The following is a 16375-nucleotide window of genomic DNA, read 5'->3' as shown; positions in this document are numbered from 1 at the left end:
GTAAGGGCACAGTTAATAGTTAAGTAGCTATCAGGTCATACTTAACTAAGGACCAAAATTAACACTTACTTAATACAAAAGCAAGGCATAATTAATGGTTATATAATACATAAATATTGGGTTTTGGGACCCTTATATTAGAGTTGGCTGAGGATAACTAATGGTTAATTAATAGATAGATATTGGTGTTTGGGACCCTTATATTAGAGTTGGCTGCGGATAACTAATGGTTAATTAATCGATAGATATTGGTGTTTGGGACCCTTATAATAGAGTTGGCTGAGCATACCTAATAGCTAAGTAATTAATCTACTGTGACATCTAGTTTTCCCTCGTTCAAATCACTGTAATAGTGGCAACAGGAGCCATTATATAGCAAGGATTGGACGTACACTTCTCAATGATGGTGGGATGATGAGATGTAATTTTTTCATGTACCACTTATTACATTTAAGGGTAAAAACCCTACAATAAATGCAGAACATTATGAAGAGTTAGTTTTGAAGCGAAACTAAACCATTCCTTTGTGATAATTAGGTTAATGTTTGAGAATATTAGCTCCAAGAAGAGCAGTGCATGATGGGTATGCAATCTATAGACAACAATAATTCGGTATTATTTAATCATTAGATATGCCTTACTTTTGTATTAAGTAAGTGTTAATTAAGGTCCTTAGTTAAGTATGACTTAATAGCTACTTAACTATTAACTGTACCCTTACTTATCTACAGTCGGTCTTTGATCTCTCATTACAAACCTGAACATGCGCTTTCACGTGGTAAAGCGTATAGCGAGTGCTCCCAAGTATAGCAAGCGCTCCCAAGTGCCACCTGGCGGTTGTTTGGGTACACTGCAGCTAGGCCCGGTACGTACCGAGGTGGATGACGTGGCATTACCTCGGTAAAGGGTGTGCATTGTAGGGGGACCGACTGTATTAGTTAAATAATTATATGCTGTGAACTTGAGACACATGGTAATAGTTATCTAATAGTTAAGTAACTGCTTACTAATGTTTAACATGTAAATTAATAACAATTTATATGTGTCTAATGTGGCATTAAGTAGTGATTATTAACTGTTACTAAAGTATTAGGTTATAGCTAATTTGCTGTTAATTATGTTAATTATAATTATATATATGGCCCCTTACCATGTGTCTCAAGTTAATAGCATATAATTATTTAACTAATAGATAGGTAAGGGTACAGTTAATAGTTAAGTAGCTATTAGGTCATACTTAACTAAGGACCTTAATTAACACTTACTTAATACAAAAGTAAGGCATATCTAATGATTAAATAATACCGAATTATTGTTGTCTATAGATTGCGTACCCATCATGCACTGCTCTTCTTGGAGCTAATATTCTCAAACATTAACCTAATTATCACAAAGGAATGGTTTAGTTTCGCTTCAAAACTATTACTCTTCATAATGTTCTGCATTTATTGTAGGGTTTTTACAGTTAAAACTAATAAGTGGTACATGAAAAAATTACATCACATCACCCCACCATCATTGAGAAGTGTACGTCCAATCCTTGCTATATAATGGCTCCTGTTGCCACTATTACAGTGATTTGAACGAGTGAAAACTAGATGTCACAGTAGATTAATTACTTGACTATTAGGTATGCTCAGCCAACTCTATTATAAGGGTCCCAAACACCAATATCTATCGATTAATTAACCATTAGTTATCCGCAGCCAACTCTAATATAAGGGTCCCAAATATCAATATCTATCTATTAATTAACCATTAGTTATCCTCAGCCAACTCTAATATAAGGGTCCCAAAACCCAATATTTATGTATTAATTAACCATTAGTTATGCCTTGCTTTTGTATTAAGTAAGTGTTAATTTTGATCCTTAGTTAAGTATGACCTGATAGCTACTTAACTATTAACTGTGCCCTTACTTATCTATTAGTTAAATAATAATATGCTATTAACTTGTAACACAAGGTAATAGTTATCTAATAGTTAAGTAACTGCTGACTAATGTTCAACATATGCATTAATAACAATTAATATGTGTCTAATGTGGCATTAAATAATGATTATTAACCCTTACTTAAGTATTAGGTTGTAGCTACTTTACTGTTAATTATGGCCCCTTATTTGGAAGTGTTACCGTAAAATTGACTGAGACTGTTGTTCCAATAGTGACTGTAGCAACTCCAACCATCCCAGGGTGGATCAATATGAGGACTCCTTTCCTCCCTTGCTCACTTGCCTCCTTGTGGACTCATGATGACATCACAGACAACAGAATTGCATTTCATTATCTCGCAAAGCTCAATTCTAATGTCACTTTCTCATCTGTCAACGGGATGGTGAATGAAGAAAAGTCCCCCATAAGTCGTTGCAGCTAGGCTGACAGCGGGGAAACTTTGTTGTTTTCTCCACGGAGGCGGGGCGTCAAGGCGACGTGAGGGCTCAAGCACAGACCGAGGACAGGAGTCTGCATATTAGAATCCACCCACAGACTCGCTGAACCAGTGGTTCTCATAGTGGTCTCTGGGGACCCCTATGGATTCGCATCTTGTGACCATGGGGTCCATGAAAAAGCTTTGCTACCTCCGCCAAAGGGGTTATGTTTTCGGTCACGTTGGTTTGTCTGTCTGCTTGTCTGTCTGCTTGTCTGTCTGTCTGTCTGTCTGTCTGTCTGTCTGTCTGTCTGTTTGTATGTTTGTTTTTCAGCTGGATAATTCAAAAACACATGAACGGATTTGGATGACACTTTGTGGAGTTGTTGGAAATGACCAAAGGAACAAGTGATCAAATTTTGGTCGTGATCCGGATCACGAACCGGAACCAGGATTCTTTTTAAGATTCTTTTTAAGCACCATTGCTAGCCGAGAAATCTAGACGCCTCTAGTGACCGCAAATTGAATGGTGGGACAGGGAGATTTTGACATTCCAGTTTCTAACTTCACAAAAAGAAGGCAGAAAAACTTAAAATAAAAAAAATAGGTTTAACATAGTCAAATGTTCTATCAAACAGCTTCCTTGGCGGAGGATTGCACTCTCTGAGTGCATTTCTAGTTAAAAATTTAATTAATGCAAATGAAACAGTGGAGGAAGTCGAAGAGGGTCTGTGATGTTTTATCTCTTAACTGTAATCTAATTGCATTTTGCTAGCTATTGGCAACCGCAGCAAAGACACTGTTGACAAATTATGTCAAACTGTCAAAACCCTAGACATAGAGTGGAGTCGAATATGACAGAATATGAAGAAATTCTGAAAAAGTTTGAAAACTTAAAAAGCAGCCACAAAACAGACTGCATCTGCAAAGGGATTGTGTGTGTGTGTGTGTGTGTGTGTGTGTGTGTGTGCGTGTGTGTGTGTGTGTGTGTGTGTGTGTGTGTGTGTGTGTGTGTGTGTGTGTGTGTGTGTGTGTGTGTGTGTGTGTGTGTGTGTGTGTGTGTGTGTGTGTGTACTGCATGCCTACCCTGCACTAATGAACTTTAAAAAAAAATTAAAAGAAAAATCAAATAAAAAACTCTATCTGGTAGGCTATATGCACTTGTTGTTCTGTAAAACTCCTATGCACATGTATCTGCAAGTGTTGCGTGCTATGGTTTTCGTCCTTGATTGAACGTCTCTTTGGATGAAAGCAAATGAAATGATGTTCCACCTCCTCCTGAGAAACACTAGTCTTGTTTACAGTAGGCCTATATACGTTCTGTTTCAATGAATGCCAGGGTCGTGTTATCTCATCCCACCACCAGGGGGAGACGTGAGTTTGGAAGCAAAGGTCCCACAAACACACTGTCAACCGTTATCCTATATGTCTATGGTTCAGTGCTGATAGGTGCATTTTATTTCACAAAACAGGATAATTTAATTTAACAGAGGATCATTTAAATACGTTTTGTAAACCTGATAAAAAATGGGAGAAATGAAAGATATGAAAAGGAGTGTGTTCCATGCTAAACTGCCACATCTCATCAAATGTTTTATGAAGTATTTCGTCTGGCTCTCTTGTCATTTGGTTTGGTATTTCTCTCATGTGATCTGCTAATCATGTGAGCTGTATCATGTCACTTAATTGATAGTCTTAAAAAGTGGAACACAAGCAGACGTTTCTTGATATTCCCTGGAGAATGTCAAGTGCAGATATGCAGAGGTAAATAATATATATTTTTAAAAGGTAATCTTGAGTGCCTCAGATTTCCTTTTTTAAAACATGCCTTCCCTTGAACTGTGTGTTTTCCGTGCTTGGTGATAAATAATGGCTTTTCTTCTTAGCCGGTATCCCTTCACCAGTATTGAAGAAAGGCTGCCACTCTTACTATTGACTCCCTGTGTTAATGTAACCCCTGGGTGTCTTTGTTTCTTCTGTTACTTTGAAATCTATCATGATTAATCAACCATTTTCAATGTAATGTTTAAAAAAAATAAAAAAAATAAAAAATAAATATACTGCACATCTCCTTTCATCAAGTTCATTGCAGAGGGTCCTCAAGGTCAACATTTTTTACAAAGCTATCTCCCACTCAGCACACTGTCTTCGGTATGCTGGAACTTGCAATGTAATGTTATACTTCTGTCTAGCCGTTCCTTTAGCAAAACTCAGTTTATACAGATCGCTGCAGTCAAAAAATCTGTACATACAGCATTAAAAGCCTCTTTTCAAGGTGGGACATTTACGTAACAAACGGGGCAACGAACCAGACATAGAAAACACTACCTCGTCTACCTTGCATTAAAAACATAACTTCTGACAATTTCAATATGCTGTTGTATTGCTCACACTACCCTTGACTTCTCAGTGATGCTGCATTTTTTGACTCAGTCCTTTCCGAGATCTGAGCGGTGGCAGACTTTGTTTACATGAAAAATGTTCTTAACATGGGCTTACTCCAAATATTATCCCAAAAGATATTGCTGTTTGCTAGTTGTCTGCTGATGTTGCATAACCTTTTGGTTGTTGTTGGGAGTAAATCAAGATGTTTTTTTTTTTTAAATGTAAACATACGCCTGCCCCCATTACAATGACCTGGATCTCAGAAAAGGCTGAAGTTAAAAAATATATATATTCTCAAGTACTGACAAGTCCAGGGTAGTGTGGGCATTACAACTGCATGTCGAAATTGGCTGAAGTTATCGGTGAAATACTGCAGGGATTATAAAGCATGTTGGTGTCACTCATAGGCCTTGCAAAGGGGCTCAAAAGAAAATTGTCAACATGATAGATGTCAAAGTAACAGAAGAAACACACCCGGAGGTAATGTTACCACTGGGAGTCAATAGTAACCGTGGTAACCTACCCCCAATACGAGGGTACAAAAGCTAAGAGTACAAGACATTACCAATACGTTATAGCCTACATACCATTTACCATTCTAAGGAATCCTACAGTATAACATAGCACAATGCTGAACAATAATAAAGGCCTCCGTGCCGACTTGCACAGTGTTTTGTGATTGTGAAGGTTGGGTTTTGTGTGAAAACTACACCAAGCCGAGATTAATTTGTTATAGGCCAAGTTAATAGAAAATTTCGCTTGATTGTAAAGCTCAAAGGCTGCGTATACTTTGCCCATCGATCATAGTCTCGTGTCATTCAACATTCTTCCATTCACTATACTTTTCATTTCTGCCACCAATTAGTCTTTAGTGGGGCGTTTATAAAGGAGTGACTATACCTGTTGGGTTTTGTATGTGGTGAACGACAGTGAGCCTCCATGGAGTTATAGCCTAAAGGGAATCAATGCACTGACACTGGGCAGGCTCAAAGTGAGTTGTCTTTGTCAAAAGAATGTAGCCTATGCAGGGTTATTATATTGCTGCCTTAATATACCGTGTGTGTGTGTGTGTGTGTGTGTGTGTGTGTGTGTGTGTGTGTGTGTGTGTGTGTGTGTGTGTGTGTGTGTGTGTGTGTGTGTGTGTGTACACGCGCATGGAAGAGAGAGAAACTGGGTAGTACAGATCAACCAAATGTTTTTTCCTCCTGCAAAACAATCTCTCTGGGCTTATTTTTCAAAAGACATGTCGCTATTGCCATCCACACCATTGTGGCTAGAAAATCTACTCATAGTTTGTCCATGGCCTTGAGATGCGCTTCAAATATATTCTGGAAAATTTTAATGGAAAACTTTTTGTACATACTGCTGAATGGTTTCTCTGACAGAATATCAATACTATCCACCTACTGATCACCTCTTAAGGCAACTGCATGAATTAATTGTTCAATAATTAGCCTTTCAACAAAGCTCGAACAAAGCTCATTCAAATGAAGGCTTAGTATGGCATTCTGGCCTGCCATTTCTGTTAAGTTTTGAAACATTTTATAACATTGTAAAACATTTCACACTGTTTGGAAAGAAGTGGCTGTTTGCAGTGTGGCAATGAAGCCTCTAAAATCGGCCGTTGATGAACAATAAGCGTATTACTCTATGGCGCTGGCCATGGTGCTGAAATGTGCAACGGCGTTGACTTCACATGACTTCAACACTGCAATCTGTATCAAACGACTGAAGCTAAGCCGTGTTATTCTCACAACCTTCACAAAAAAAATCTTAAGTTTCAACCATCTACCACCACTTGCAGACCTGGCTACTGTTAATTATATGAAAATCGGCACAGATGTGAAGAATAATTGACAGAGATATGGAACAAAAATAAGATATTACCTTCATCATTTTATAACCCGACGGCCATGGATTGCAAAAAGGCAAGACATCGCACATGATGGTGGCCTATTAAACCGTCACTGTCTGTCGGTATTCCGTTCAAACGTTGCTTGCTTTCGCTGGGGGTCGCTGTTTCCGCTGCCTATCACTTGTGAGTGCATGGACGGAGTGTGACTCCCATTAAATGCATCTCTCTGGAAACGCACAATATGTCTAAAACGTACAGTGTTTGTTTTCAGCATGGCTACTACCAACTCAGGTTGTAGGCCTCGGCTACTGCTGGAATGTGAAGAAACACTGAATTCAAATGATGTGACTGTACTGCATCCTGCAGCATTTCGTTGTAGGGGAAGGTGATGGATGGGTCTTACGCACAGAAGTGAACTTATCTTGGCTTAATGCAACTATGAGGAAAAGGCTATAACATGGGCCTATATAACAGTATTCACTCAACCATAAGGGCACATTTGCTTTGTAATGCGTGTGGAACGTATTACAGGCCGCAGGTTTGGTGCAATTTTGCCGGCTACTTGTAATTTCCCATGCAAACCACAATCAACTCTCTCTTAACAGAATGCATGGGATATGGCGACGTGAAATTACATGCTTGAAATTGCATGTTTGCCAAGTGTTAAAAGCGTGCCTTTTTCATCAGCATAGAGACAACAAACCGAGTGCTCATTTCCCATCGGTTTGACGCGACAACTTGATGACGCATTGCACTCGGAAGCATATTTCCTTTTTGGCGACTTTATAGCTTCATTTTCCATCTGACAGGGAACAGGGAACGTCTCATTTGAAAATGTTTCACAAATCAGTCAAGAGGTAGCTAAGCGAGTATTATTTTCTGAATGTCAAAAAGGGCACATAGGTCTATCACAAAATACATTGGAAGGATTAGGAACAAAAAAAGTAGGCAAGCCTAGCTCTGTTGAGTTAGCCATTTTGATTAGGCATATGCCTACTTGCAGTTAGCCAGCTAATTATAATTACAGACAACCTTTTAAAATTCTAATAGCCTAGAAACTCAACATTAAATTCAGTCCCTAAATATTGGGAAAATGGCGATGTTTGTCTGACGCCCCAAGACAACAGGGCAGACGTAGGCCTATTCATAGCATAGACATATCACTTTTCATGACACAACATGAATTGATGGCGCATGAAAACTAGAACTTGCAAAGGTTAAGGCTGGTCAGTAAGCAAGCAGTCCAGTCAGCCAGTGCTACTGTGATGGCTTCATGCTCTTGGTTCAAGACTGAAATGTAGGCATTTCATCATTTAATGAAGTCTACGCATGCGTTTATTATTATTGTTATTATTATTGTTAGTAATAGTAGCCTAGTAGTAGCCTAGTAGTAGTAGTAGCACCACGCCTAGTAGAAGTAGCATAATCACATCCTCATTTTTAATGATTATTAACAATAATAATGGGCCTAATAATAGTCTAATAATAATAATAACAACACAATAATAATAATGTTGCGCTTTGCCTGGCGAGCCTCGGTCTCTATGTGGACAAAACAGGCTGTTCACAGTTGGAACACGAAAAAAAAATGTTTTGCCCCTGTCACAAAAACTTTAGGGGGGCCCTGCTTTTGTTCTTGCTGAACTCAAGCTACCATCATTACCGCTGATTAGGGCTAAACAGTTTGACGACCGTATTGACTGCCAGAAACGTTCCTTTCACCTATTCTTGCAGCTTTGGTTCGTGCACAAACTGAAAGGGCCTCTTTTCTTGCTCAGCTTCCCCTCCTCCCTTTTGTTAGCGACAATTAGTTTGCTACTCGTGCTTTTTTTCAGCAGAAAAGAGTCTCAACGTGTAGCGCGACCTCCGTTCTCAGAATGAGTGAACCTTCAAGAACCACTCACTAGGGTAGGCTACACAGTGAATTGTGCAAATGTGAATTCTGTAATTGCTAAAATATGTTAGGGTAGTCTCTCGTTTACTAATGGGTAGGCCTAATTTCAAGAATAGTAATTGGTCATATCCGCAATAAAATAAATGAGAAAATTTCGAAATGGCTACACTTTCAGAAGAGCAAATCATCCACAACAATCAAGGTGAACTCTTTCCTTTGTTTTTTAGTCCAAAACATTTGTTGGTCACGGCACTGGTTCTGATTCATTCAAATCGTTGGCTAATACAGAAATATAATTCACAAAAACGCAGTCGACAATTGTAAGAACAGCGCATGTCCTTCTAATGAACAATAGGCCTAATGCCTGGATTTTAGGCAATAACATTTACTGATGTTGGCCTATGGTTTCTATTGATTATCATCCACTTTTTGTTGACCTGTAGAGAGTCACATGGGCAGGCTAATTCCCCGATAGCCGATATCATCATATTAATGAATGGCCCTAAACTATAACCAGCCTGTTGTATACTGTAATCACCGACAGCTCCCGAAATGATCAGGGATCTTTAAGGACCTGTCAAGAAGATGGCGAGGTGCGAGAGCATGGTGCTCCGTCCTTTTCGTGACCTTCTGCTGTCGGGCCGCATTACGAGACACAGGGATTAGGCTACATAGCGCGCGGTTAACACGTCTTGGCACACGGTAACCTATCACGTTAAACACGGAGCGATGGCCCATTCACTTATGACGCCTTGGAGAGCTCGGACCCAGTACGGCCACAAGGGTTCGGGCCAAACGAGTTCAAGTGATTTGAAGCTGGAATCGATAGCTGTCTGACACAGACCGTTGTCAAACCCTCACGCGCAGGCGGGTAGGGCACGAGACGAGAGCACCACTATGGTTTGGTCAAGGGGTCAAGTGTAAAACCTATAGCCATGAGCACTCAGATAGGCCTAGCATATCCTCACTCTAATTAATTTCAAAACAACAGTTTGTTCAGTTTTTGTCGCCTGCTTGCGTCCTACTAGTTGGCACATTTGGTAGAAGGTATAAAATAATGGTGTAGGCCTACAAGTAGTATTAGTAGACCTATAATAAAAGCATAATAATAATAATAATAATAATAATAATAATAATAATAATAATAATCGTTTCTGTACACCCGTGTTGATTTAACCATAAACAAACATGTTTATTTGCTTTATATCTTTTCATTCGTCGAGACATATCCTAGGCGCACATGCTCTACAAATCCACCCTTAACATTGGAATAGACTAAATTTGAAATGATCACGCAAATCAAAATTAGATCCTATAGTAGCCGACCATTGAATTTAACACAGATTAACAGACATTAGAAAAATGGGAAGTAAAATGTCACGGCATTGATATTCAACGTAAAGTTCCACCAAAAATATAATAAAAAATAATATTAAAAATAAAAAAGATGGTGGGATATAAGTGTTCTTTCTTTTCCTTCCTCTTCTTTTTTTTCGGTGGGCACTGTATTAGGCATTCGAGTCTTTTGCTTCGACTGGGAAAAAAATAACAGACAGTTATTGTATTCATATAAATGTCTTCTTTTCACATTATGTCGGTCCAGTCGTTTGACATGGAAAGCAAAAAAAGATAAATAGGCCTACAATTTAAAGACAGAGCATTCCAGTCGACATCGGACGGTTGAACAGCCTTCACATAATAATTGTTATATAAAAAAGACACACAGCCTCTGATACGTTAAGGCAGGCACTGATGTGCTTGTTTATCTTGCTGATTGTCTGTCTCTCGATTTCCCTCGTAAAAATGTGTTCATTTTCTCATCGTCTTCCCGCCTCGCCGCGGGCAAGCTCGTGGTGCGATGTTAGATGTCACATTCGCTGTCGCTCGAAGTGATGGAGATGGCCGAGGCGGCCGCTTTGCTCGACAGGCTTGCTTCGGGGCTCGAGGCGGGACCTAGTCGGTCCACTACGCCGTCCTCTCCAGTTAGGGATCGGACCGAACCGTTAGACAACACTTGCTGTTGTAACCTGTGTGGAGAAAAAAAAACATAGCGGTAAGTTAAAAAAGAACAGCATGCTTGTCGGGGGTAACAAATTCTCTCACAGTGTGTAATCGCACCGTACTGTAATAAATTACTGTTGTATCGGGCCTTACCTACGGGGGCAACTCCCCAAAATATTAGCCTATATTAAGGGAGGGATGTTTGCCACCAGCATGATAACAGTTTTTCAAAAGAGTTGGGTCGTGGCTATTTGTAAGCGTCCTCTTACACATTCTGATGACCTTCTGATTACCTTCTGATGAAGACGTTTATGTCAGAGTAACATAGGCCATTTAACAGGTTAATTTAGCAGCCTCGTGTCTCAGGCCCAGGTGAACCCTGGGGTGGCATGCGCCAGATAAACAGGGATGGCTTCAGTGGCCAACTGCAGGGATATGTACGTGGATGGGGCTTGCGCTGTGCTTCCACTAAATATGATCCTGTGCGTAAAATTCACCATACACTGACACGGACACTGACACATTTCATATAGGCTACTTCTGCTGGTCGGGCAAAATCACTATTGCTTGTCCTAAAACTTAAATTAATTTACTTTTCTGCCTTAGTGTGCGCCTGTGATTTCGGACAGCACATAGGCTACATAAGGAAAACTATTTGGTATCAATATGCCCAGACGTCCTAAAGGGAACTAAGACAATCGTCAGGCCTACACTTAAAAACAGAACAGCTCCACAAGTAGGCCTAGGATTAAAACCATATCTTGGGCTACTCTCTTTTTGCCAACAAACCAAACCAATTGTGAACCATTTTGATAAAATTAGGCTATCTTAATATAATAGTAGTAGGATGAATACACACACATTTAAAATTCCCAATAATTCCTAGTAATTCCTAGTAATTGCGGCAGCAACATGGAAGCATAACTGATTAGCGTTCCACTGTGCTGTGAGATGGCCTATGAGGTTTGTATTTGCATGTGACCTCGGCTAGCTTCCCCGGGCTTGACAGTAGGCTACGGCAAGATGTAGGCTATCCTCTGGTCCACACTAGCCTATCGCTCACAGAGGTAGCAACCAAGGATACCGTCGTGTCTAGCCGACACAGTCAACATTACGTGGCCTATTTACTGTCGAATATGTAACGCAGATTTATTCTTGTAGCCTATGTGTAGACCTATGTACACATCTGCTTGAAATGTCAGACATAGCCTACATTTTATACAACCAACTGGCCAACCGTTATGCAAGAACAGACAGCCTATATGGTTTGTGAAAATAGTATCCTCTGATCTATGATCCACATAATTCCTTAGATGGTGAACCACCTCTTATTATTTTTTTTAAAGATATGATTGGCCTACATCTGTCTTTGAATTGGTCCTGTGTAGATAGATGTCGAAATGTGACTGTTTCACCCAGCAGATTCCATCATAGATGAGTGAGCACGGATACCAGTATAGGGCAACAATAATCCTTTCCATTTAACCTTATGACAAGGAGGTGCTCGTTATGTTGTCAACGAACTGTAGCCTAAAACAAGCACAAAAAGCTGGTAGTTGAACACAGAATCATCTACAGACTATGATGCATTCACCTGTTTTTCGCGGCTGCAGCTCTGTCTCTTTGTCTCCGATTTTTAAACCAGTTTCCGACTTGGGTGGGGGTGAGTCCTGTGGCTTGTGCTAGTTCTCTTTTTTTGCTCGGATTCGGGTAAGGGTCTTGAAGGTACCACTCGCGGAGCAAATGCCGGGTCCTTTCTTTGAAGCAGTGAGTCTTTTGTTCGCCATCCCAAATCGTTTTGGGTAACGGGAACTTCTTCCGTACCCTGTATTTGTCCACTGGCCCTAGCGGGCGACCCCGCAGCTTCTCCGCCTCCTGGTAGTGCGATTCCAGCCAAAGCGCTTGCAGTTTGGAATGCGACTCTTTGGTGAACTTGTGGTTCTCCAGAATGTGATAGAGCTCACGGAAATTCCCTGTGTGGAAGGCCACGATGGCCCGAGCCCGTAAAACCGACTCATTGCGGTTGAGAACCTCACAGGCACCTGGGGCAACCGGCAGTGACCAGAGGAAGCGGCCAAGGCGTTCAATGTCCCCGCTCTCCTCCAAAGTCTCGCATACCCCCGCGACCTGCTGGGGACTGAAATTCAATATTGGCAATTGAAACATGAAGGCTTCGGATTCCCCCCCTCGCAGTCCTTGCCACCTCTCTCGGTCATACACGTTCCCCTCTCCCTTCTCCGTTTCCTCTCCGTCGCCCGATCCAGACAAAAAGGCAAATCCAAAGTCAACAGATCAACCGTTACACGACACACACGCGCTCACGAGAGGATGCCCCTCTGCCTGACTACGGCAGCCTCACTGGGCGAAATGGAGAGCTCGAGAATGCGAACGTGCAGCGCAAGACTCGAGATATTTTTTGTGGGGGAGAAAAGACATGCAGTCCTCTTCTGATTTTCTATTGGACTTGGCAGATTGGCTGCGTAGTTTCCAAGGACGCCTGTCAATCACTGTCAAGTGTGCCAATCACGCGGAAAGCAGCGCAAATAGATTTCAGCACCTCCCCACTCTCAACAGCGCCTTTCAAACTGTAAACATTTCCGACCTATCCGTTTGTTGTCTTTAAACAAGGCAATTGACCATCCAGGCGAGTGTTTTGTTGTAAATAGTGTTGTTGTGAATAATTCTCGCACACAGAAGAAATAATCGATTTATCACACAAAAGCTCGGGCAGTCGTGGCTTCTTTCTGTTGCGTAAAACTCGTGCGCGACTCCAGCATAAAATAAAGAGAAAACCTTGTGTTTTTCTCTCAAAAAAGCTAAATATATATCATGTTTGTTTTGGCAGAAAAACACACCTCCAAAGTTATTGGTCACACATTTGCCTTTTCCCTTCTCGTGGTGTGTGGATTGTTTACGACGAAAGGCATTGTCTTTCCATGCACGCTGCGCTCTCTGGCATGTGATAACGAGGACAGGATGAACATGGCAGCATAAGCAGAGCCTTAGTCAATTATGTATTAAACAATGTGAGCAATGAAGACATCTGACTACGATTTGCAACGAGTCATTGGTCAGTCGAAATTAATAACGCTGCTCGAGACTTGAAAAGAAGATAGGGGGTTGAGACGTCATCACAACAGCGGATAAACCTTCTGCACCAATGCAGCGACATTTTGGAAATCGAAATGCCGACCATACCAGAAATAAACATAACCCAGATCATGATATATATAAACATACGGAGACCTTTTCGGGTCTTTACGCAAATCTCTGAAATAGGGCGTAATGTGGATATATGGGTTGCCATTTAGGCGTGTCTAATTTACTACATTTAATTGGAAATTTAATAATACAAATTCTACATTATAGGCTACATTTACGGTAGTAATTATCAGCCTCGCAAGTTCAGTTGGTCCAGGCTAGGCTATCTTTGTTTGTTTATTTTTATGGGTTATTTAGGCTATTAAAAAAATGGTTAGGTTGTACCAAATGCCTCGTGTGGTGACAGGTGCATGCACGCACTATTGCACAAAGACACAAACGCCCGGCTCTGTCGGATCACAGGGATGCGGACAAAAAAAATATTCCACGTTATGGAGAAATGTGGAGCAGCAACTGACGAGAGGCGTTTTAGGATCAGCCACAGCCCGCTTTGTGCTCCGCCTGAGCCCGTAAATAAGACGGCGGATAGATAACGCAGATGGTTTGAAGTGTCGGGTCAGATTATTTCACGGCTGACTACAGTGGAAAAGTTCACTCTGACGGAAAGCCCTTGATATTATTTTCACAGATCCACACAGTTCAACTGTAGGAGGCCTTCGGGCCCTTTTGCATGATGTATGAGCGGCGTGTAGCTCCAGTTATGACTCGCCGCGCATGTATGATCCCGCCATGAGATGCTCATTTTTTATGCGCCATCCTTTACGCCATCGGGAATGGCACTTTTCATAATGCCATCATTTACATCCATAATTTCCGAGACGTCAGATTATGACTCCCTCTTTCCCTCTTTCTGGAAAGGGCAGGCCCACAGTGATAGTCTTACATCTTAAAGACCTACGAAATGTGTAATAATGAAGCAAATTCCAGATAGAAATAATGCAGACTATTGGAACAATCAAGTAGATTAAATTCAATTCTCCATATGCTCCGTTCTTTCTCATGATCTGTTATCACGACTATTACGCGTCTCATAAACAATGCTGATAAGGTTTTAATTACCGTTTTCATTTGGCTACTGGTTATTACACATTTAAAACATATTGTGTGCTCCAAAAATGGCTAGACATGCTTTTGCAATAGACCTAGGTACCCCAAGAAAACGACTGTCTCGGTAAATGCAAATGTCGACCGAGAAATGGCATTATGAATAAAGAGTAGCCTAGCCCTCGTCTTTAAATAATGCAATGCGGATAGTCTACTAAAGTGAAATTTAGGCCACATTTAAAATACATGAGCATATAGTAAATGTTGATACCGCGTTACAGTTTTGAGTGTAATGAAATGGCATATGCCAATAAGTAGCCTAGTGTATAAATGGAATGCCAGACACCATCTAAGTAGGTCTATGCATCATGAGGCATTTTAAAACCTTTCATATCTCTGCGGAGTGTTTGAATATTTCAGTCTTTCCTTTTCAGGAGAAAATTGAGTAAGTTTGGGAATAAGTTTTTAATGTTTGAAAATATTATCTTAGGGAAATGTTTCCCGCATTATGGAGTGTATCATGAGGCTGTGTGTTCGCTAAAGATCAACGCCAGTGGTTGAAGAGTGCGGACATAAATAAAGGATTTTAGAGTGCATTACAAAATAAGCCTAGACTACCTGGGTCATGAGACTTGCAGAGGCCAGGGACACGGCGTTGTATCGGAGACATGACATGCTAAAGCCTTCAAACATTTAAAGCGGCACTGAATAATTAAACTTTAGCCTTGTATATTTGAAATTTCCAGAGCCAGTGTGACATTTCTTAAGAGAACCGTGCCCAGAGCCAAAACGCTAGAGAGCTACAGTAGACACATAGCCTAGCCTAGGAGGCTATAGCCTAATTAGGTGATGAGACCACTAATCGGAAAGGTAATCAGTTGCGGATAACACAGGCTGAAGTTAAAGATTGAATTTGTGTATTTTAACAAACCAATGTGCCGGGCTATTATTATAGGATAGGCCTACGTGTAAGATCAACATTTCTAGACGAATATATTCATCATCTAGGCTATAATAACTATTAGGCTAATAACTTAGCAGTAGTAATAATAATAATAATAATAATAATAATGTTATTAACACCAATTCATTATTATTATTATTATTATTATTATTATTATTATTATTATTATTATTATTATTATTATTATATTTCACAGTTGAAATTTTACAACAACAACATTGCACTTGAGAACTGAGCCTATATATTTCCTTCATCTGAATTAACATTCCTTATACAGGCCTATTGCTTTCATCGGAATTAACATTCCTTTCTAAAGTACTACTGAAAATTATTTGATGGAGTCTCTAATGACCTTAGGAAATAGCTGGGATAAACTAGATTGTTTTGATTCCCACCAATAGCCTGTATCAGCAGAAGACCTTTGTAAAGCCAGTAATTGAATGTAAGGCATAAGAAGCCACCTACATGAGGACACACTGGGGATAAAGGTATTCAAAATGGATTATAATATTTGAACGGGCATAATTGTGATTACAACAACTGCCATAAAAGCCAGGTTTTATTCATTTGAAAGTACTAACCCCCGAAGCAAGGTGAGGTCAAAGAACACTCATAGGTACACACATGTCTATAGTGGTGTCAATTCATTTCCCCAGATATTGAAATCTTATAGAATCTTCTCAGGAACTTTCATCTTTTAA

General features: G+C 40.3%; 1 protein-coding gene across 1 annotated transcript; it reads right to left on the bottom strand.

Moving 5' to 3' along the window:
• Nucleotides 1-10364: 10364 nt before the first annotated feature.
• six6b (SIX homeobox 6b) lies at nt 10365-12670 on the bottom strand. Its single transcript, XM_063222498.1, has 2 exons — nt 12099-12670; nt 10365-10530 (listed from the first exon to the last, which is right to left on the bottom strand). The coding sequence occupies exons 1-2, from the start codon at nt 12668-12670 to the stop codon at nt 10365-10367; spliced, it is 738 nt and encodes a 245-aa protein (XP_063078568.1).
• Between the last annotated feature and the right edge of the window lie 3705 nt (nt 12671-16375).

Source organism: Engraulis encrasicolus, chromosome 18 (assembly GCF_034702125.1).
Source record: "Engraulis encrasicolus isolate BLACKSEA-1 chromosome 18, IST_EnEncr_1.0, whole genome shotgun sequence".
In the NCBI taxonomy this organism is placed as follows: domain Eukaryota; kingdom Metazoa; phylum Chordata; class Actinopteri; order Clupeiformes; family Engraulidae; genus Engraulis; species Engraulis encrasicolus.
Note: the sequence above shows the minus strand (reverse complement) of the source record. Positions and strands in the feature narration are given on the sequence as shown.

What these genes read in the sequence shown, in the direction of transcription:
- six6b (XM_063222498.1), bottom strand. Translation starts at nt 12,670, where the DNA reads ATGTTTCAATTGCCAATATTGAATTTCAGTCCCCAGCAGGTCGCGGGG. An exon ending in GCTGCAGCCGCGAAAAACAG is followed by an intron (nt 10,531 to 12,098) that starts GTGAATGCATCA and finishes TTCTCCACACAG; the next exon opens with GTTACAACAGCAAGTGTTGT.